General features: G+C 35.2%; 1 protein-coding gene across 1 annotated transcript in view; it reads right to left on the reverse strand.

Annotated features, from left to right (window-relative positions):
- The window catches only part of LRPPRC (leucine rich pentatricopeptide repeat containing), a 107,481-nt gene that overhangs the window by 43,670 nt on the left and 39,130 nt on the right, over window positions 1-24,681 (reverse strand). Inside the window, exons 15-23 of the mRNA XM_019466137.2 lie at window positions 16,502-16,529; window positions 14,428-14,485; window positions 13,234-13,340; window positions 12,933-13,010; window positions 12,551-12,595; window positions 12,090-12,203; window positions 10,922-11,052; window positions 10,129-10,214; window positions 8,502-8,709 (exon numbers count right to left, since the gene is read on the reverse strand). Of these exons, the coding sequence (XP_019321682.2) occupies window positions 8,502-8,709; window positions 10,129-10,214; window positions 10,922-11,052; window positions 12,090-12,203; window positions 12,551-12,595; window positions 12,933-13,010; window positions 13,234-13,340; window positions 14,428-14,485; window positions 16,502-16,529 (855 nt within the window). The remainder of the gene's footprint in view (window positions 1-8,501; window positions 8,710-10,128; window positions 10,215-10,921; window positions 11,053-12,089; window positions 12,204-12,550; window positions 12,596-12,932; window positions 13,011-13,233; window positions 13,341-14,427; window positions 14,486-16,501; window positions 16,530-24,681) is intronic.

Below are 24,681 nucleotides of genomic sequence, written 5' to 3' on the forward strand. Positions count from 1 at the left end.
TAATACAGAAACCTTACTGTGGATAAAAACTAGGATATTCTTAAGATCAGTGAATTCCAGGAGAACCCTGAAGAAATTTCTCATTAGAGGGTGAGGTTTTCAAAATTATTTCCAGGAGTACCTGACTGGCTCAATCAGTGGAGCATGCAACTCTTGATCAAAAAGAGTTGTGACTTTGAGACCCACAGTGGGCATAGAGATTACTTAAAAATAAGACCTTAAAAAAACATTATTTCTAATTGTAAAGTTAGGGCTTCTTTTCTGTGGTAATAAATTAAAATAAAAAGATATTTTCTAAGTCAGAGTTTCTTCAGGTTTTTTTTTAATGTTTATTTTTGAGAGAAAGAGAGACAGAGGGCGAGCAGAGGAGGCAGAGAGAGAGAGAGAGAGAGAGAGAGACAGAGACAGAGACAGAATCCGAAGCAGGCTCCAGGCTCTGAGCTGTTGGCACAGAGCCCAACACAGGGCTCGAACCCATAGGCTGCAAGATCATGACCTGAGCCAAAGTCGGCCGCTCAACCGACTGAGCCACCCAGGTGCCCCAAGCCAGAGTTTCTTAAACAAGAGGGTGAAAAAACATCGTTATGAGTCCTCAAAAACCACTTTTTCCTTTAAAAGGAAAATGACAGTGTGAGAAATGTGTAAGACCTTAGAAAAACTGTAGAAATTGTGTGATCCAATTCTACATCCCATCCTCCTTTATTTTAAAATAGATGAGAAAATGAAGGCATGTACAGACTGAATGATTAGCCTAAGGCTACTAGGTAAACAGAGGAAGGCACTGCCTTCGGGTCCCTAGACTTCTCACTTTCGGCTAACTACCTCTACTTATACATTATGCTCTATTTACAGTACTGCTGTTTGTTTAACCTTATAATAAGGTAGTGCAATTTGGAAGAGGAAATTAAGGAGTTTTGAAGAGAATGTATGAAATATAGACAGACAGGCATGGTTAGTGACAGTTCATAACAAGCTCTGTGGAGAAAACACCTTTCTCTCACACATGCAACAGTTTTCAAAAGGAAGAAAGCATTTTTAAATTTTCTGTTGAAGCCCTAACATTTTGGTCCATTATACAAATGTTCTGTTGCCCGAGACTGAATTACTATTTTATCTAGATTAAGATTTTAAGCTCTACTGAAAGGAAAATACCACGAAGAAGTGTTAATTTTACTGCAATAATACTGACACAGTGAAAACGAGCCGATCCTGAGGGAGCTCTACCTTCTCCCCTTCCTAAGCCCTGTTTACAGTGCATCTTCTGGCACCCCACAGAGTCATTTGAATTTTTGTCATTTGGGGTGAAGACTAAATTACAGGTTAATTTCAAAACTGCAAGTAGATGTTGCAGGCTAGATTACTGTCATACAAGAGAAATGCTACAGTAGCTACCACATACGCTATAAACCTTTATATAATCAGTATTTCCCCTTGCTTCAGACACAAGTTCAGTTACTAGCTTTCTACAATTCCACTTAACGGAAAACCACTAAAATATTTTCAAGAGAATAACTAACACATACTGATTTTTCTAAAGCAGTACGATCTGCTTTTTCAGATCAACTCCCAAACTAGAATAGTATGTCTCAATTGTATTTCCTCTACATTAGGTCAAAGCTATCAATAAATGAATGAATAATTGTTCTGTCAATCAAAGAGACATGTTAACAGTCTTTGGTCTCCAAATACATGCTTCTGAAGATTATACATACTCAGAACAACAACAGAAAAGACAAGAATAGCAAACTGGAAATAATTCATATATTTGTTAGTAATTTTAAGTACCACTGTTACTGTTCTCAGGTTGCCAACAACATGAGTTAGAAATCTATAATGAAACATTTCATACAAAGTGTACTCATGACAGAAATGAACTAATGTAATGACCTGGGGTGGGGGGGTGGGGGGAGGGAGGAATGAACTAATAATTAGCCAGCTCTTTTCAATCCCTATCATCTACATTCTGACTTGTGGCTGATTATGTCATTTTAAAAAGAGATAAAAATATCCATGTTTCATATGATATGATGTCATCATTAATCTTTCCTATTAAAGCTTAAAAACTTGGGTGATAAAAATTAAAAAATATGAAAAAGTATCTAAAATCAACACAAATAATTGTATACTCACAGGACTTTTGAATTTCAATCCCACTTGGTTGATAAGTACTACATGCAGCTTTGGCTGTAGCCATGTGATAAATTTCCAGAAGTGGTGATGAAAGGCAGATTATCACAATGGCTGAACTCAAGGATCTATGGATTCCCTCCCAGTTCTAATTCTCTAATGTGAGGTTCTGTGAATTTGAGCTTATTAGATTCATCAACTCAAATGTTTCACACCACCAGAGAAAATCATCACATGAAAGTACGACTTTTATTAGACAAGATGAAATCAGTAAGAACAGCAAAACATAAAAAGGAAAAAGTGGAACTGCTTTATACCCAAGATGTGGGACAGCACTTTATCAGTGTGCTTCGAGGTTCCGTGACCTCAAATGATTCCATGATCTCCTTTGCACACTTTAAACCCTAGAATGGATTTAAAACCCTACTCTAAAATAACAATAATGCTTTGAAGAAATCTTGTTGATAACATTAATTCTGGATCCAAAGCTTTTGATTCTATGCTTACTTCAGCATATATTCATAACTCTGAAAGTTTTATGTACAATTGAATCACAAATTTTTAAAAGCCCATTCCTGATAAAAATTTAGCCACCGCTGTCACAAACCTCAAATCATGCTAAAAGAAAACCAACTCTATAACATATTGGTATCTCTAAAAATAGGGGGGGGTGGCCCCTAGGTGGCTCAGTCTGTTAAGGTTCCATCTGTGGCTCAGGTCATGATCTCACAGTTCATGGCTTCAAGCCCCACATCAGCTTACATGCTGCGAGTGTGAAGCCTGCTTGGGACTGTCTCTGTCTCTCCCTGTCCCTCTCCCACTGAGGCTTTCTCCCTCAAATTAAATAAACTTGAAAAAAAAAAACAGAAAAAAGAAAAAAAAAACCCGTAACTAAGACTTTTTTTCAATGACTAGACCCTCCCCCCCAAATATTTCAATGAAGTACATAAAACAATTTTCATGAATGAAACTATATATGACAATAAGCAATCACTTAAAAACTTTTTTTCATTGATGCAAACATAAGGTTTATCAAATTCTGTGAGTCTACGAAATGAGGCAGAAGAGAGGAAAGGAATATTCTAAATTCTCAATTTTAAGAACAAGTATCTAAGATAGGTTGAGTCCAGTAAGTAATTTGAACACTTAAAAGAGAGTTCTGAGGCTTCAGTTGGTTAAGCCTCCGACTTTGGCTCAGGTCATGATCTCACGGTTCGGGAGTTTGAGCACCGTGTCAGGCTCTGCCCTGACAGCGCAGAGCCTGGAGCCTATTTCGGATTGTGTGTCTCCCTCTCTCTCTCCGCCCCTCCCCTGCTCACGTGCTGTCCCTCTCTCAAAAATAAACATTAAAAAAAATTAAAGAAAAAATAAAAGAGAGTTTTATTTATCAACGTGAATGGACTCGGCCCATATTAAAATTCACTCTAGAATCTCTAATTCACTTTTTAAGGGAACATGACTGAACATAAAACTACTACAAACTGTAATTTTCCATTATTACTTGGAGGAATATCCAAAATGGCAAGCTTGAAGCTCAGATAGCAAATCTGTTGCCACCTTTTGTTTCGGTCATTATTATGAAATTAAAGTATGTTATAATGTCACTGATGGAAAAACAAACACTGGACATACATCCATATGAGGCATCCACTGAACACAAAAATACCTTCTCAAAGATACTAGGAAACAAAGCACTCTTAAGTCAAATTCCTCGCTCTACATAACTGTAAAAACCACAAATGCATCTCACAGAATCTCATGTTGTTAGAACTAGTGACAACGATCTATTCACCTATCAGTAGCCTCAAACTTAATCTCCTTACTTATCGTAAATAACTTTCCAATCCAGAGAGTATACTTGATTTAAACAACGAAAAAGGGACAAATATTGATTTTTAATTGGAATAAGGTGCTTCGACATTATGCATAAGGTGTTCGTGAGGTGGTAATTTACCTAAAGGGCATACTGCCTGAAAAGCTCTCAAAATCGGAAATCACTAGAGAAAACGGGAGTCTGGGGGATAAAAAAGTTTAAAACAAGAAAAAAAAAACCAATTCACTCTAAGAACAAACTATTCTATAAATCTTAAGCAGTTGTTCAGTGTGGAAAGAAATCAATTCAAGAGAAACCATCGTCCTCATAAAAATTATTCTGTAAGGAGAACCAGCCTTTGAAAGAGCTAAATGTTTTTTTTCTGTTCATCATCTATAAATGAGGAATCTTCAAGTAGACTGGTGTTGCAATTACAACTAATCCTCCCCAAAAAATTAACTGTGTTGAAGGCTTTGTAATTTCCCTAGGTACAATTTAGCTGTCACTTACTTTAAAATTTACTCAAACATGCGTTCGGAACAGCACTAACTTCACATGTCAAGAGCTTTCCAGCCAATTGAGTCTAAACTGGAAGTCGGTGTTAAACAACTGAATGATTAGACAAGATAGCTCATTTCCCTGCTCTTTTGTTCAGAATAAAATGCCACATTTACATTATCAGGCTCAACAGGATTTTCTGACAGAGGGAGAAAAAACCCTACTGAACACTGTCCGTACTAAGCACATGAAGCCTGTCATTTACCAATCATCCTTCAAAAAGCAATAGCCATGAATGTAACTTAATTACGACCCAATGATCCTTGACGAAAAATCATCTTATCACTGTCCTGTCCCCCTAGGGCAAATGAACCACTTTTGTCCTTTGGCACTGATGATGCTAAATTCTTAATTGCAATAATGGAGTAAAAGAGCCAAACCTCCTTAATTTCCTTTCAGCACATAAAGAGTTTTACTCTAGAAGGCAAGCATTCCCATAAATAATAAAAGTATCTAGTACAAATGAAGATGCTAAAATTGAAGGGGAGCAAATATGACAGAATAACCAGCATTTTAAAAAATATATTTCCCATTTACATAACATTCTAAAGTGCTACAATGAGTTTTAAAACTTTTATTATTATAGGTTCATCTTACAGAAATTGTGACCTTTATGAAGAACTCAAGATTAACTTAGCAAGAGTTCTGGGATGATTAAATATACAAAGTCCATGATTCACTTAAATGAAATGCATGTGGACATATACAGATTATAGCACAAATCAGCACAGAAAAGTCCTTAATGGAAAGCAGAAATTAAAGCTTCTTTGATCATTTGCACTAAATAATCCAGTTAAACAGCTTCAGATAGTTTTTCCACATGCGATGAAACCAAAATGGATAAGCTGTAAGACACGTGAATCTGAAACTACATCATACAAATTTTTATGCTTTTAAACCTAATGGCCCAGATTTTATTAATTTCATTTCCTTTACCATGGCATAAAGACAAATCAAAAGCTCTTTTAACCTATTTTAAAGCATTTCTTTCTTCCTTATGGAGGGCCCAGATCATCTTCCAGAATCAGGCATGATTTCAATGAAAAGAAAAAAAATTTTAAGTAGTTACCTAAAATAAAGTAGCATTCATTTGGCCTACAGGTAGACACGTGGCTTATAAAATAATCCTAATGTAAATGAAATACCTGAAAGTTTTGTTCAACTCGGCTTATTTTTCCATTCAATACAAGTATTATAATTTTGATAATACAAAAACAGATTAGTTAACCAACTTCTTTACAATTTTCCAAAAGTGTTATTATTACTTTGTATTTCTCTTTGCAAATAAATGAAAACAAAGTGTATTGTTTTCCACACCCATAAACTTTTTATACACTTTCCAAGTAACAAACTGACACAGGATTACTTTCTCCTGTGTTTTATCTAATGCTGGAAAAGTCAGCATTATCTTTCAAAATCAAGATATTACGGAATCCGAAACATCATCTTTCTAAAAAACCCAATCTCACAGATTTGTTCCAGAATTACAGTATCTAAGTGATAGTCTCTTTAGAGTCTTTGCAGTGGCATTCCAAAATGATGCTTGTCTTTGAATGAAAAGATGAAGAGTCTATATGATGTTCTGAAACGTGTTTCATAATTTTATCTCAAGTCTGAATAAATAAGGCTCATTCTCTAGATGAGCTCACACCTGCTGAGGTCAATTACATGATATTATTGAAGATTAAACATATTTAATCAAATCAAATACATGTGGACTTTTTAGCAGGCTAGTGTAGTTAATCCCTGTACTGCTCTCGTCATGATTCTGAATTAATTAGTTATGTTCCACCAGTTACGGAAAACACAACAGAAAAAAAGTTTCAAAGACAATTTTTTCCTCCAACTTATCCCAGACTAGAAGTGCAACTACTGTTTTCTGCAATTCTATAAAAAGGAAATTTCCTTTGTCTTCTCTTTATTACTCTCATGACTTATCTAAAACAGTCAACAAAACCTTTTTATTAAGATAAACTGAAAGATTCTGTCATGGAGACTGCCTCTGCAGAGATACCAAAAAAAAAAAAAAAGACTAGGCAAATCAAAATAGTGGGTAATAATTTCTCTATGTATCTGAAAGTAGTAAGAAATCAAAAAGCAAAGATACTAATTTAGATTTCTCTAGCCCAATTAAGAGAGACAGCCCAATTTTCCTGAGATCTACAAATCTCTGACTGTCCTCTATAATCAGAAGCACAGAGCATGCTCTAGGTTAACATGTAGATTCCATGTTATTTCATTTTCCTGTGGATAAGCTCTCCTTGGTTCATGAGCCCCATCTGCAGACCTCTTTCAGAAAACTTTCATGTCTTCTCTGTATTCAAAGTATTTCTATTTGTAAGATACTATTCTACCATGGCCTCGTTTTCATTGTTAATTATTTTATTTTTGCCCAGTAGTGGAGGAGGGCCTAATTCTTCTGGGCACTGGGCCCATTTCTTTCAAATCCCTAAGCAGAGCTTCACATGCAATTTGCAGAGATGGGTCTCTCAAACAATCAAAAAAATTCTAGTAGGAAGCATATTAATTATAGGATTTCGATATAAAGTTGGCTGTGAACATGAGAACTCAGTAACACAGTAATTGTTTGAATCGCTATTTCTTTAAAAGGATGTAATGCTGAGATTGTAGAGGTTAAGATGTGGCCAATCATCTAACTTGATAAGCTTTTTTTTGATTGGATGACAAATTGTTTCATCAAACATATATATGTATGTATGTATCTGTGTGTGTATAAATATATATATATCTACATTTCCTAACATGGAGCCAAGATGATTTTTATTCCCCATTTTGAATTCAATACTAGGGGCACCTGGCTGGCTTCAGTGGGAAAGCATGTGCTTCCTGATCCTGGGGTCATGAGTTCGAGCCCCACGCTGAGTGTAGAGATTAAATAAATAAAACTTAAAAAAAAAATTCAACAATAAACCATTCATTATATTCAATTAATTATACCCTCTAATTAATAAAGGAAAACTACCAGAAATTTGGGAAGAATATGAGAACGATTAAGATGTATCTTTTATTTTTCCTGGCATTGATAGGGCAGTATCTATACTAAAATCAGAAAAATCCCTACACTTATCTTGATGAGCACTGACTAACATATCACTGAATTGTTATTCACTGTATTGTACACCTGAAACTAATATAACTCTATGTTAACTACAGTGGAATTAAAATAAAATCAGAAAATCAGAAAATCCCAATCACAAAACAGGCAAATTAAAAACTGCATTAAACCATGAAAAAGATGATAAAGAGGAAAGATGTAAGAAATTTTTTTTAAAAAGGCAAAAAAAGGGAAAACAAATGCAAAAGGAAAAGAAGATATAATAAAGGGTGCATAGTGGTCTTACTAAAATGTTTTACTCACTGCAAGAGAGCAGGGTTGATTTTTATGATTTGTATTGCAAATAATACCTTAAATTGGGCATATTAAAGCATATCAGTTGCTATCAAATGTAAAAATTTTCAAACTAAGTAAACCTCACCCTATCAACAAAATTCATCTTCCTCCTCCAACGCACAGAGACATCCTCTACAGCATTTATCAAAGCTAGTAAACCTGTAATGGCACATACTATTAAAATCAATTACAACATGGAGAAAAGGAGCACCAAAGAGATGCTGCTACATTACTACTCGAATAACAATCAGGATGCAGAATCAAAAGCCCCAGAGAATCCTTCCTTCTTATATTAATAATTAACACCTCTAAGGCTCATAACTGGGAAAAATTAGATTCAATTTCATGTGATATCATCACATGCCCCACAAAAAAAATCAGCGCAGACCAATCCATTGAGAAGTAAGCCATAGGGCCACAGAGCTGCTGGTCATTTTAAACGTCATCTAGCCCATAAAAGTCCTCTTATTTGTGGTAAATAACCTCCAAGGCTTCCATAGCACCACAGAGTATTTACAAAGTGTAATTCCCAAATGATTAGCCTCATTATTTGAATACCAAGATTTAAAATTCATAATTCACTTAACTTACTTTTCCAGATACAGAGTGACCAGTGGGGAACTTAAGGCAGTGGATGGTTTCGCTAACCCCAGAGTCATGATGGCTTTGTGCAACTGTTGTACTGTTTCAGTTTCACCTCTTAAAGCTGCGCCATTCAGGATGTGGAAAAAGGACAAGACTGTTGCATCTTTGATAAGAACATCCTTCTCTTTCATCTCCTTTAGAATGTTAATAGCATCTACAATGAAGTAACACAAAAGACCCTTAGGTAATTTCATGTAGGGAAAACAAACTGCTATTAAAACAGCATTTCAAGCCCAGCAGGAATGTAAATTCTAGTGTATAATGCCGATTTCAAGTTAATTACTACTTGCATTTCTAAACGAGACTACAATTATAAATCCACAATAGCATGGTTTTATCATTTCCCTGCAACTTTGACTACAAATTATAGATAGGGACTGTGTGCCCACTCTGCACCACATAACCCTGTACGGTCTGCCCTATAGCTGTAAGATCCTCCTAAATGGAGGCTTTTATCGTTCAAAGCTAACATCTGCTAAATCACATCATTGTTTCTTCAGCAGATGGCTTGTCAGGAGGCCAGATAATAAAGATGTGTTTACACTGTATATACAGCCAGACTAATGGTCTGATACCGATAGGGCCTGTTTGCTATGTCGATACTAATTAGCCAAGCAGAGCCAATGAAAGCTTTCCAAAAGACTGCATGTTAATACATTAGATTCATTAAGCTTCATTAGGAAGGCAGAAACAAACATTTTAGGATATGGAATAAGTGCGTTTTTATAATGTTGTTCTTAATTATTGCCCAGACAAAATGTTTTGACCGTTTTACAAAAAGTGATTTTTAAAAAGCAGGCTAATGCTTATAAAGAGTTTTCTGTATTAGAAGGACGTCCCAAGAAAAAATTCAACGTTCAGATCAAGTATTTCCTCCTTACATTTTTCACTGTAAAAATTTTCTTTAAATATCTTCTCTAGAAATAAAAAGGAGAGGAAGGCTAAAAAGGAAGTTTCAAAATCAAGCCCAATGAGAAATTTAAGAAACAAGCAAACAGTAAGAATATATGATCAAGTGTAAGTAATTAGGCTTAGTATTATCTCAACAGTGAGAAAATTACAGCATGCATCTCAGTTGTAAAATCAGCAAGGTTTTCCCTGCAAACTTCTAAATGAAAACTTATTAAGGTATATGCATTTTTTGTTAATGTTATTAAAAGTTAAGACAAAGACTACAACAGAAATCATATTCTTAAATAAAGGGTATGTTTATAGGTTTTACGTTCAGCCTTCAGATGTTCTTAAGCAAAAACAAAGCCATTAGTGCAGGCATATAAGCAAATTGTGCCATAAGTCATGATCTTCAAACTCAATCCAAACAGCAATGCTAATAAAAACTAGCTGTAGAAATGCAAAAAGCACTGAGCTGTGCAAATGTAAATGACAAGCTTGCCAATCCATTAAAACTAATGGCCTACACTGTCCACGCAGCTCTGGATGGATTCACATGCAAATTTGTATGCAAAGTGTTCAAGCACTTTGCAGGACATGATATACCATTAATATCAATTCACATGTTATTCCAGTGGCAAGATACTTGCATCACCTATTTCCTTTATGTGCCGAGGCTTACCTTGGAGCTTGCCATGTTTTCCCAATACTTTTACAAGGCCTACATACTTGCTGGTGTCAAGGACAGCAGATGGATTTAAACGGTCACTAAAAATTAAAGGCACATTTATGTTATGTTAAAAGTTGACTGTGAAAAGAACTGCAATATCCATGTTATCACTTTTCAAAAACTCATCAGTTGTTCTGAACTGTTATTAGCGTAGGCCTCTACATTTCTGTGAAGGTTTATTTTTGAAGCCATATTCAAATTCACATGTAATTATACTCAAAGTGACAAAAGGGTAAAAACCTAACACTACATGTTTATTGCATCACACCATCTGCAAATGTTACAAACGAAGGAACTCTTTGCTTCGTGGCACTTTACGTGATTCTAACTTTGTGATAAACATTGAAATACTCAAAGACATTATTTTTAATTAAAAAATCTATCAGGATGGGAAACCAAAGATACCTGAGAAATGGACAGAATGTTGTTCACACTACAGAACAGAAAGGGGAATGTTAAGCCTTATAATCACCCCTGTTGTGATATGCAGTTGTAAAATAATCAATTGGGAAAAATCCTTGGCTTTCAGGCACAGGATGTCTTATCATACTTAAACAAAGACTCTTTGCTGAAAACAAGCTGCAATTAATCAAAGGGAGTCATTTTATGAAATTTCAAAAAACACTGACAAAAAAGATTTTTTAAAAATTACATTCTATAAGAGGAATATTCAATTTACATGATCCATGAAGGACTGACTATCCGCATAAATGCTGATGATTTGTTCCAGTGCCAGGGTACTCACAATTCTTGTTTCAGGTTCAATGCATCTTCTGCATTATCATGTCGACAGCACAAATTTATTAAAGCTGCATAGCCACCAACAACCATGTCCGATTCATATTTTGCTTTCAATTCAAGAGCTTTTTGCATGTTCTAAAATAAAGGACAGAAGTAAAAAAGAAAGAAGGAAGATGGTATAAAATGATATAAAAGTAAAAATGTAAAATCTCTAAGCTTAACACTCGGAGTGTAGAAAAAGTTAATGGCACTTTAAAAACAAATGGATCCGGTGTTAATAATTTCACCTTTCTCCTTGGGGTGTTTTTATTCACCTTTCAAAAGCAGCCAAGATACATATGTAGGGTTTAAAAGATTTGTTACATGTAACGCAACATGAGCTGCTATGCCAAATCTGATGTTTTAGCTTTGTAGGTACTGTAGGTACTGTATTGTAAAAAAGATGTCCAAATTAAATGTGTACCAAGTCAGCTCCTACTCACAGTCCAATGTCCACACAGAGAAATATGTATCATCGCAAAGCTCCTCACAGTCTACTTTAATATCCAAGTGAAGCAATATTTTACAATTCAACAGTACCATGTTATAATCTTAAACTCAGTTATGCTTTTTTCCCCTAAAAACACAGGCATACAACCAAATCATATTGAACTAGAAACTGAAAAAGTCTAGTGATATACCACAAATTGCAGACACACACTAAAACGAACACAAAGTACAGCTGGACGCCTGCTGAAAAAATGCAAGAGACCCTTTATCTCAGAAAGAGCTTTTTTCCAGCAGGAAAATGGAATTTCAATCCCTGCATTAACAACCTAGTAATATTTGACTTGCAAATGACTACTGCATGTATCAGTTGCTTGACAATCTAGATATAAGAGACCGGAGCCATGGCTTGAAAGGACATTTGGCATGTATGATAAACCTATCACGGCTGTTACTATCATTCACTTTGCAGATTATCGTAAACAAACTACAGCAACCCGAAAACATGCCATTCAAGGTGTAGCTGAAATTAGTTAACCTTTCATTTAATTGCACTCTTCACACATGATGTATAATAATCAATTGTGAAAATCATAAATATTATATTTAGCTTTCTTACTTTTATCTATAAGAATTTTTTTTTTTTTACCTTAATAGCATATTTGAAATACTTAAACAAATATTACCTCTTCTGAACAAAGTACTAGTATGAGTTGTTTTAGGACATCTCCTATAGGTTGATTTTCAGCTTTTAGTTTTTCAAGTGTAGACTCCAAAACAGATGATGTAAGCTGCGTAGTCTACAGGAAGTGAAAAAGAAAAATTTACTACAAAAAGAAAATGTACCCCTTGTCATTCTTCCCTTTAAACTGACCTTTCCTAGATGTCAAAAGTGCTATCAAGGATATTAATCTGGGGAGCCGGATGTGGATGGACTCCAAGGGTTTTTGAAGTTCCTGAGATACATATGCGAATTTCTTAGATATGCTGATTTTTCTAAGATAGGGAATAGCTGTTACTAACTTCTTAGATATGTACTGATGACAAAAATGTTAGGAATCACTGGTTTTATAAGGACACAATCTAGAATTCTCATTAAATGTGGTGGTTATATAGCATCTAGAATCTACTCAAAAAACCTACTTACTTTTCGAGAGTCTATCTTCTCTCTGTCAACCAACATATTAACATCCTAAAATTGAGATTTAAATTAGAATTAAAAAACATATGGAAAAGTATATCAGCAAATGTCAAAAGCAGATTTTAGGAGTTTCAGCTCATTTTACTATTTTTTCATATTTTCAATCTTCCAGAAATTCTATTCATACTTCATTAACCATTGTAATTAATCTTTTAAACACATTCTTTGAGATATATAAGCAATATTTACCAACCATCAATGAAAAAAACCTTATTTCCATGGTTGCCACGTAAACTTTTTTTGTCCAAAAGCATCACACTTAAGTCAAATTTTAACATGCTTTTATATATAAATCAAGCATTTTGAAAAAGTTTACTATTTCACACACCTTAATCAATTCAGGAACGTGGTAGCTATCCAGTAGATTACGAATGCCTCTGTAGATATTTTCAGGAATTTTTACATTCTGTGCAAAGGGAAAGGAGGAAGAAAAAAAAAAAAAAACATCCTGAGTTTTAGACAACCAAACTGAAATTTGTCTAACAGAAATTATCTCAGACATAATTTAAGTCTCCAACTCGTGTATGTCATTGAGAAGTGGTCTGGTTGTACTTAAAAGCAGCAATTTCAAATCTAATAGATACATGTCAGACAGGACAGGCATTATATAGCAAAAAATGAAATGGTACCATCTCCTTCAGCTGATGGAAGTATTGTCTCAAACGCTCCTCCTTGGCCTGTACCTCTGAGTCACTCATGCTGTCAATCAAGTTATAAAGAAAATAGCCAACAGCTTCTGTGGAAAAAAACAAGAGAAAGCATTCCACTAAAATTACTGAGACTGTCATGTTATCAAGATTAATTTATAAGAAATCATTTTGGTGTGAGATGTCACCCTGATGAGAGGCTCTGAAATGGCAACAATGATCACTGAGGCATAGAGATTATGTGGTTTGGGAGCACATATCTAACTGGTGAGTGAAAGGAATATTAATTATTTTCAGACCGAGTGACAGCTTTTCAGTACTGAATCTTACTTCAATCTATTTTTTTCCACCACTCTGTGACAGAAGTGGTCCTGCCCAAGGCCTTACCCCTTTCCTGTCCAAATCACGAGTAGGAAGAATAAATAAATGCCTTGTACACATTTCGGTACTAATTTTTTTTTTGTGGACAATATTTGGGGAACACGTAAAATTAGAAATGGCTGCTAAATGTTGAGTACAGAAAGTTAAATAATTTTAATAAGCAGATACAGTAATCCTGTGGAGAGCTGCCTATTAGCCAATGAAAAACCAAGATTAACAAAGATGTTTTGTAACAACAGTAATTTTCCTATGCGTTCAAGCATAAAATGTAGAGGGCCATATGTTAATACCTAGAATAGAAAATCTGAACTTTCAAGAAGGGTACCTTCTTAAAGAAAACCATATATTCTAGGCTTCATTAGGTGGAAAACAAAAACCATTAAATGTCAAAATAAGGCATTTTGGATAATAAATTGTATTTACGTAGGAATAAATCTAAAGATCTCTTTTACTATCTTACAAATTTAAAATTAACTATACCTCCAAAACATTAAAATAACAAACACTAAGAATACTGGTTTGTAAGCCTATTTTGGTAGGTGCTATAAGAGGCATTTCTTCAATATCTAAGAAGGAAAAAGCCTCCAACCCTGTCTTTAAAAAAATTATAATGATAAAACCAAACACCTCATAGATCTCAAAATGTTGTAGTTATCAATATAAAGATTTATAACCAAATGTTTTCAAATTTCACTTTCAAAAAGAAAATGTTTACTGCTGTAATCCTTCTAGCCCATCATTACACAGAAGAATGGATTTGTGGATAAGTTACAATCATCGAAATTGAAACGCTACCCGTTGGTCCTGGAGGCTCCTGGCAATAACGTCCATCCTTGTACAACAGTTCTGTTATCTGGTAAGACAGAAAATGCGTGCATTGCAGCCAGAGAAGCAAACAAGAACAAATACAATCTGAAATTGAATTCTTGAAATAATAAAACCTCTCCCCAGTAAGGTATTATTCTATATCACAGTTATTCAACACTACCCCACCTGCCAAGGAGATTGTTTCGTTTTTAAATAATAGGTCTTTAAAAACAAAAACAAAACAAATCCATGTCGAAGAAAAACTACAGTGTTTCATGAAATGTCACTAAACCGATTTGTTTATATATTGTTTTAAATAAATTGTTAGAAACAGGACAGAGCTTATAGGAATTACCAACCAATATTATTTCTCATCATGTTGTTTTGGTCTTGTTGACACTGGGCCAGTTTCCACCTTTAAATGAAGTATTACAGAAGTAATAAAGTAACAATATCCTGGACTCGTAAATAGCTTAATTTTTTTTAGTTTTGTTTTTTTTTTCCAACGACATTTTCCCAGTCATTTCAATGGCATTAAAACCAAAGGGGTCAAGAGCTCTAATGTGCTTGTTCTCAAGGATTCTTAGCAGAGGAATGCACAAATACTCAAAGACATACACACCACTAATTCTTCGACATTAATTCTGCAAGCCAATTTTAACAAAAGAAATCCAAATATGTATTTCATCATGAAAATGATTACAAAACCTATAGTACTGACTTGTGACTTTTGGACACAGTGTTTGACTATGTATCCTTGGGCTGAAGATAGTAAGAAGGGAGTTAAGAATTCTAAACTACTTTATGGGTATTCTACGACTGAATTTATTTGCTCTTAAAATACTGCCTGGCACATATTACAAGTGTTGACAACTCAAAATGCAGTTACTTCTACTACTATTTATTTGCTAATATAGAAAATTAGGCAAAATTGGCCACATCCCACTTTATTCCACCATGTAAATCATGCTGCAGTTAATGGCAATTCAAAGGATAGGTAGACCTCTACTTAAGGTAGACAGTACTTAAAAACAAAGTAAAATGAAACAGTTCTTACCTACAAACTATTTTTCACTAACACAGACATGTACAGAAGATAGACAATATAATCCTACTAGAAGTTGTAATTTATAGCCATCCAATAGATATAAGATAGCCACATTTAATACTAAATTTTGAACAAAAACACATTTCATGAATAAACCAATAAAAAAATCTTTCTAGTCAAAAAATCATTTCTAAATACAGATATCCCAAGCATAAGTTATAACTGACTGTATAGTTTGGCAGTATAAGTAATACTTAAAACAGAATTAAAGGAAATTTAGATTAAAAAAAAATTTTTTTTAATGTTTATTTCTTTTTGAGAGAGAGAGAGAGAGAGAGAGAGAGCGTGAGTGGGGGAGGAGCAGAGAGAGAGGGAGACACAGAATCCGAGGCAGGCTCTAGGCTCTGAGCTGTCAGCACAGAGACCAATGCGGGGCTCGAACTCACAAATTGTGAGATCATAACCTGAGCCGAAGTCAGACGCTCTAGCAACTGAGCCACCCAGGCACCCCTATGGAAATTTAGATTTTAAAAAATATACAAATTGGAAATTCCTGTTAATGATGTATGTTCTGATTTTATTTAGCTACAAATGTTTCCTGCAATTCAGCATAAGGGTAACGGTACTTCTTGCATAAAAGCAATTAACTTTTTAAAAAACTAGCAATTTAAAATTGATCTATACATCATTCATATACAGAGACACACAAATGTCCATATGTATATATAATTTAAAAACTAATTATTAAATTTTATGCCAAATGTCACTGCAATAATGTTAACAGCTGTCCTTTGGAAAAGATGAAAACCTTATGAAGAATTTAGGACGAAGTCAAGGATCACTACAATCATCAATTTCAGGCTCTAGGAAGACAGTTTGAAAACTACCGATTTCAAGACTCTAAAATTCATTAATTTATAATAATATATCATAAATGTATGAAGCTACTATAACTTTTGCTCTTAAAAGCATTTTAGAAATCACCTTATGAATTGCATTATTAGGAGTACTTACCTTGCTCCAAAGATTTATATCCATAGACCTGCAGAGGGCAGCAAAGGATTAAAAATAAATCCAGAGGCTTAAAAAACATTGTAAGTCACAACACACTGGCAACTATTATATGCAATGCAGATAAAAGCCATAAAAAAAATAAGTAAATAAATTTTTCCAAAGTTAAGTTGAATTTTTGGGATAATCTGGAAAGGCTGACTCTTTGAACTCAATCAAAATAATGATTAATTTAAACAAGATTCATTAAGAATCATCCCTAAATCTTTGCGTCCAAGTTTGAAAGAGCAGGATATATATATGCATACTCTCGAAGCATCTGCCCTCAGACTGTTTATTACTTGTCTTAGTAAAGATAGAAACCATATAATGGAGAAATTGAACAACATCTTCACTAGGTGATCAAAATTAGACTAATGGACATTGCTGATGGACAATGTGTGATTTTTAGATTTAACTCCCTGAGGGCAGAATATCACTCCAGTGGTATTCCTCCAGGCAGGAATGTAAAACCTAAAGTTAATCATGGGGAACCATAGTAAGGAATATTCTATAAAATAACTGGCTTGTATTCCTCCAAAATGTTAATGTCGTAAAAGACAAAAGCTGAAGAAACATTCTGGATTAGAGAAAATTAAAGAAAAAGGACAACATCCATCCATGAAGGAGCTTCTGGAAGAGAGGGGGGGAAATACATACATACATACATACATACATACATACATACATACATAAATCTATCTATCTATCTAGAATAAAAAGAGCCATATTAGATAAAAGTATTCCATCAATGTTAAATTTTCTGAATTTGTAAACTGTGCTGTGGTTGTGTAACAATATCCTTGTTGTGTAGCGGGGCCCCTGGTTGGTTCAGTCAGTAGAGCATGTAACCCTTCTAAGTTCAAGCTCCTTGTAGGGTATACAGATTACTTAAAAATAAAACCTTAAAAAAAAAAAAAAAAAAAAGAATATCCTTATTCTGTAGAATAACCCCCCCGAAATCATAAATTTTATTATGTATATGTGTGTACATTGATTGACACATGTACACATGCATACACACAATAAGCATGGGTGTATATTGATTGATAGAGTGAATGAATAATAATAATGTAGAAAAATAATGTCGAAAAATGCTAAAAGTTAGTAAACGGGGCATATAAGAGTTCTTTGTACCATCCTTCCAATTTTCTATACATCTGAAATTACTCCAAAGAAAGCAAAAAGAATGTCTCACCCAAATTTCTCCTATTTAAATGAAAAGCCATTTATGAAACAGGATAACCAGTGAACCAGTGTAACCAGTCTTACACTATTTTTAAGCTTCATAAATTTAATGTCTACAAGTTCTGTACATTTAATTTAAATATATCATCTACTTTAAAAAGACTATGTGTTTTAATGGTAATTTTATTTTTTTAACGTTTGTTTATTTTGGGAAGAGAAAGCATGAGTGGGATAGCAGCAGAAACCCAGGCTCCACACTGTCAGCACAGAGACTGACACGGGGCGCAAACCCACTAACCGTGAGATCATGACCCAAGCCAAACTCAGGAATCGGGACACTCAACCACCCAAGCCACCAAGGCACCCCTTAATGGTAATTTTATAATGCAAATATAATTTACTAAAACTTACAGACTATATTTACTATATACATATTTACATGGTAAAATACCCACAAAATCTACAAGCCTTTTTAAATCTATACCTTTTTAAACTTGATGTTGGGCAGCTGTGAGTGGACTGAATTTTGGTATATGGAGCTAACAAGGCACTTATTTTTTATTCTAAAAACATATTCAGAATGGGGGCGCCAGGGTGGCTCAGTCGGTAGAGCATGCCACTCTTGATCTCAGGGTTGTAAGTCTGAGCCTCATGCTGGGTGCAGATAGATATTATTTAAAAATAAAATCTTAATCCCTCTCAAAATAACACCAGGATTCTTCACAGAACTAAAACAAATAATCCTAAAATTTGTATGGAACCAGAAGAGACCCTGATAGCCAAAGCAATCTTGAAAAAGAAAACCAAAGCAGGAAGGCATCACAATCCTGGACTTCAAGCTATACTACAAAGCTGTAATCATCAAGATAGTATGGTACTGGCACAAGAACAGACACTCAGGCCAATGGAACAGAAAAGAGAACCCAGAAATGGACCCACCAACGTATGGCCAACTAATCTTTGACAAAGCAGGAAAGAATATCCAATGGAATAAAGACAGTCTCTTCAGCAAATGGTGCTGGGAGAACTGGACAGCAACATGCAGAAGAATGAACCTGGACCACTTTCTTACACCATGCACAAAAATACACTCAAAATGGATGAAAGACCTAAATATAAGACAGGAAGCCACAAAATCCTCAAGGAGAAAGCAGGCAAAAACCTTTTCGATCTTGGCCACAGACACTTCTTATTCAACAGGTCTCTACAGGCAAGGGAAACAAAAGCAAAAACGAACTACTGGGACCTCATCAAAATAAAAAGCTTCTGCACAGTAAAGGAAACAATCAGCAAAACTAAAAGGCAACTGACAGAATGGGAGAAGATATTTGCAAACGACATATCACATAAAGGATTAGTATCCAAAATCTATAAAGAACTCCTCAAACTCTATACCCAGAAAACAAATAATCCAGTGAAGAAATGGCCAAAAGACATGAATAGACACTTCTCCAAAGAAGACATCCAGATGGCCAACCGACACATGAAAACATGCTCAACATCACTCATTATCAGGGAATTACAAATCAAAACCACAATGAGATACCACCTTACACCTGTCAGAATGGCTAACATTAACAACTCAGGCAACAACAGATGTTGGCGAGGATGCAGAGAAAGAGGATCTCTTTTGCACTGTTGGTGGGAATGCAAGCTGGTGCAGCCACTCTGGAAAACAGTGTGGAGGTTCCTCAAAAAGTTAAAAATAGAACTACCCTACGACCAAGCAATTGCACTACTAGGCATTTATCCAAGGGATACAGGTGTGCTGTTTCCAAGGGATACATGCACCCCCATGTTTATAGCAGCACTATCAACAATAGCCAAAGTACAGAAAGAGCCCAAATGTCCATCGATGGATGAATGGATAAAGAAGATGTGGTATATATATACAATGGAGTATTACTCGGCAATCAAAAAGAATGAAATCTCACCATTTGCAACTACGTGGATGGAACTGGAGGGTATTATGCTAAGTGAAATTAGTCAGAGAAAGACAAATATCATATGACTTCACTCATATGAGGACTTTAAGAGACAAAACAGATGAACATAAGGGAAGCAAAAATAATATAAAAACAGGGAGGGGGACAAAACAGAAGAGACTCTTAAATATGGAGAACAAACAGAGGGTTACTGGAGGGGTTGTGGGAAGAGTGATGGGCTAAATGGGTAAGGGCATTAAGGAATCTACTCCTGAAATCATTGTTGCACTATATGCTAACTAATTTGGATGTAAATTAAAAAAAATAAAATTAAAAAAAATAAGTAAAATAAAATAAAATAAAGTAAAATAAAACAAAACAAAACAAAACAAAAGAAAATAAAATCTTAAGGGGTGCCTGGGTGGTTCAGTTGGTTAAATATCCAACTCTTGATTTCAGCTCAGGTTGTGATGTCTCAGTTTGTGAGTTCAAGTCCCCCATCAAGCTCTGACTGACAGTGCAGAGGCTGCTTGGGATTCTCTGTCCCCCTCTCTCTCTGTCCCTCCCCCATCTCATGCGCGTGCATGCGCTCTCTCTCTCTCAAAATAAATAAATAAACATTTAAAATATAAAAATAAAATAAAATCTTAAAAAAATTATTTTTTTCAGACTGCACTATCAACACACACCAAAAACTTAGATGAATTTCAGGGGCATTATGCTGAGTAAAAACAGGCCTGTCTCAAAACGTGTCTATTCATATTATCTTTGCAAAATAACAAAATTATATAAATTGAAAACAAATTAGTGGTTGCCACAGGTTAGGGATGGGGTGGGGGCAGGGGTAGGACTACAGGGGGAGTCCTGGGGGGGGGTATGCGGGATAACTGTGGTGATGGAGTAGTTTTTTATCATCACTGCAGTGATGGTTACACAAAGCTACACACACAATGTAAAATGTCAGAACTATACACACACATTATACCAATGTGTTTTGATAATGTACTATAATTATGTAAGATATAACCAGTGGGGGGAAATGGGTAGAGAGCACATAAGCCTTCTGTGTCCTATCTTTGCAACTTCCTATGATTCCATAATTATTTCAAAATAAAAACTACAAACATGTCCATGCATGATGAAATCATCCCTCTCACTGATGCACATTAAGGAATTTTGGAAAAAGAAGATGGACTCTTCGCTATAGGTGTAGAAAAAAATGTGTATGAAGCCCTGTGTTTAGTATAGTGTTTATTTTCATTTGGGAAAAATTATTTGAGAAATCAGTTAACAGAAGAAATGATAAACTGACCTAAAAATCATAGCTTAGGGCTGTAGCAGAAAACAATGTCTCAACTATTAATGACAGTTTTCATCTCGCTCATCCACTGACTACAGTGCAGCCTCCTTGGACTGCTTGACGTTTCCATATGCAAAAAGAAAAGAAAAAAAAAAAAAAAAGACTTTTATTTTGCCAAATAGTTAACTGAAAGAAGGGTGAGAACTCAAGATATGAGAATATAATGCCACACAGTGAATGTAAGATACAGTAAAGTCCATATTGATAAAAATAAGGCATCTTTTCTGACCAGGCCAGAAACAGCTTTGATTTAATTCCTAGGAATCTTAACCTATGGGTACCTACCACATCTAAGGAATTGGTAGGGGTGCAGGTTGGTGGGGGAGTGAGAAGCAGGGAAGTTTGCAGGCAAGTTAGAAGCCAATGCCCCAAAGCACACAACAGTAAGTGGCAAGACTTAGAGTGGTTTGTCACCTTTTTGGTATCTTGGACCCCTTTTTGGGAAGCTGATGAATCCCTCTTCTCAGGTACTGCTAATTTTGTCAGGTGTGATATTATAGTGGTCATGTTGTTGTATTTAAAGTAAGTTCTGAGGTGTATACTGAAGTATTTATAGGTAGAATGACAAAAGGTCTGTAATTTAAACAGTCCAAGTTGGGCGGGGGGTGGGGGCAGGGGAGGAGACAAATGAAACAAGATGGTCTAGATATTAACTGTTTGCTAATGGGTACTTGGGAGTCTACTTTTGTGAATGTTTGAAAACTCCATAGTAGAAGACAAACATTAAATAATTTGGGTGTAAATTTAAAAAAATAAAAAATAAAATAAATAAAAAATAAAAAATTCTTATAAATAAATAAATAAATAAATAATAAAAAAAAAGACAAACACTATCTCTGGTCTAAATGTTGCATCTCTATTCCAATGCTCAACATTAATAAGCTGGGCTTCCTTTTTTAAGAAAAGCTACTTAATCGTATCTCTCACCAAACATCAATGTACATAAAATAAAAAATATTAAGATACTAAACTGCCCTCCAACCTGGCAATAAGTACCTAGGAAAGGCATAGAAATAAACTTTCAAAACTGTACATTTATCTAAAACAACTGACAATGACTAAAAGCATTACCTTGAATGTGAACCTTCATGATGGATGGCACAGGTTCAAAGAAAAAGTACAGAATCTTTTAAAACTAAGTTTTTGTCAAGAAAAGGCAACACTTCTTCACTGAATGTTCACTGCTATCTGGTCTCTGGCCTCAAACCTCCACTGAAAGTACTCTTGCTAAAATAACCACTAATCTCAATTCAAATTTCAACTAATGCTTTTTAATCTCCCTTGACTAAATTTTGAGATTTGTGTTGTTGATCATTCTCCACCAGTCTCCTACTGATGCTTCTCCTTTCAAAGGACTCCTTTCAAAAATTTCCTTCCTATCTGCTCCTTAAGCAATCCTCTGTACTGAGTTCCAGGTACCTCATATTTTTTTACTTATTTTTAAGACAATCCTGCATGTAGGTTTTAAAATTCCTTGTTTCACAGAAGATGAAACAGACTTAGAAAGGCTAGGTACAGTAGAAAGAGAAAGACTGAGAAAGCCTGGCTCAGCTGGTACAACATGTGACTCTTGATCTCAGGGTCATGAGTTCAAGCCCCATATTGGGCACACAGATTATTTAAAACAAAACAAAACAAAACAAAACAAAACAAAACAAATCCATCTGGGGCGCCTAGGTGGCTCAGTCTGTTAAGCATCTGACTCTTGATTTTGGCTCAAGTCATGATCTCAGGGTTGTGAGATGGAGTCTTGCATCGGGCTTCACATTAAATGCAGAGCCTACTTGAGATTCTCTCCCTCCCTTTCTCTCTGCCCCTCTCTGTGCTCTCCATCTCTAAAAAAAAAAATTTTTTAAACAGCTAAGTAAAGTTTCACAGGTCCCTCAAAAGGCAACTCAAAGGACCCCACAAACTGTGGATCACCTTCCCTTACCTGCACCCATTTCTCTCCTCTTTGAATATCCACTGTCAGCCTTACCTTCATTACATAAATCTTTCAATGGCTCAAAGCCATGACTCAAAGTCCAAACCTCACAACTTAGAAGAGATCATTGGAATGTACTTCCTTTGCCTTAAATTCTTACTCATCCTTTAATACTCAGCTCAGCACCTTTTCTGCACATCTTAGCCCGGACTCATCCCTCCCTTGACCTTGGTAGAAGACATAGTACCTTCTCCTCTACACGTTGGTAATGATCAAGACCAGTTTGCAGGTGCTTTCTTACTTTCTGGTCTCCCAACTATGAACAACTTGGTGATGGTAAATTTCCTGTTCATCCTTGGTTTCAAGGATGAACCTATTATCTTGTGGTCCCAGCATTTGGCACACACAAATAAGTTAAAATTTCTGAGCACTTAAACCATAGTTCATGAAATACTTCCTCTGTTCCTATAAAGATGTCATGAATGGGAGCATCTTTTCTGACTGAAAAGAGGGCCTTACAATCCGGCATTTAACTTGGTGAATTCAATAGGGTAATGCCAGAAACTTCATTTCTTTTTCCCAACACATGGAAAGGAGCACCACTTCAATGGAATAAACAAACTCCTACTTGCCAAGTTTAGACTATTGCCATTGGGTCAGGAAATCCCTCCTTCTATCACAGAACTCTGTTTCTGTGGCAAAAAAAAAAAGACTTAAAAACTAGCATGCCAATTTGGAAACATTTATCTTTTTGACATGGTATATTTTTGACATGGTATATTCCCAGCCAAGTTGTGAACTAGCTTCAGCGACATTTTGTGTCTTAGAAGTGACTCAATATTTCTGGTGGTAGTTTTCAGTAATATATAATATGTATACTGCCCTCTTTCTTATTTGAACTTTGTTCAGCTAGCACTATTATTAGGAGGAAAGAAAAGTCTTACTCATACTTAATGTCAGTCTGCCTTGAATCTGACATAGGAATTTACTAACTTTATCAGTCAGATCTAAAATGCCCTTTAAAATAGACTTAAAAACAGCCTTATTTTTTAAAAAAAGTTTAGAGTTAAGAATTCCCTAATAATCTTAAATAATCTCATCTTCACTAAGCAGTACTGAATTTAAATAGTTTTCTACAGGTGACTTTGCCTACAAATGTTAACAGACAATTTATAAACTGGAAAATTTTAGGAAGGCATATACTTCTTTTTCTTTTAAAGAGAGAATGTGAGAGGGGGAGAGAGAGAGAGAATCTCAAGTGGGCTCCATGCTCAGCACAGAGCCCGATACGGGGCTCAACCCCATGACCCTGGTATCATGACCCGAGCCAAAATCAAGAGTCAGATGCTTAACCAAATGAGCCACCCAGGCACCCCAGAAAGGCATATACTTGATTGGTAACCAATGACCAGGTCTTGAGATGATCAATTTACAGAAATACTAGCTCAAACACTACTCTCAGAAGACATGGAGAAAACAGTATTGGTATTTCAAAACTATTGTGGGATAGCATAAAAAATTAATCTGGGCCAACAGGTTACAGAACACATGCTAGGAACTATTTCTTCACAGACCCTGGACATACTACTAGAAGGCAGTTTATTTAGTTTTTTTATTTTACTTTTTTTTAAAAGGCAGTTTATATCAAGGGTAGAGAACTATCCCAAAATTGCATTCCAGTATTGAAATGCATATTCAAGTTTCCCTTATGATTAGCCAAAGTGACTACGGTATCTCATTTAATGCT

The sequence above is a fragment of the Panthera pardus genome, unplaced genomic scaffold (assembly GCF_024362965.1).
Source record: "Panthera pardus isolate Hobbes unplaced genomic scaffold, ASM2436296v1 HiC_scaffold_25, whole genome shotgun sequence".
NCBI lineage: Eukaryota > Metazoa > Chordata > Mammalia > Carnivora > Felidae > Panthera > Panthera pardus.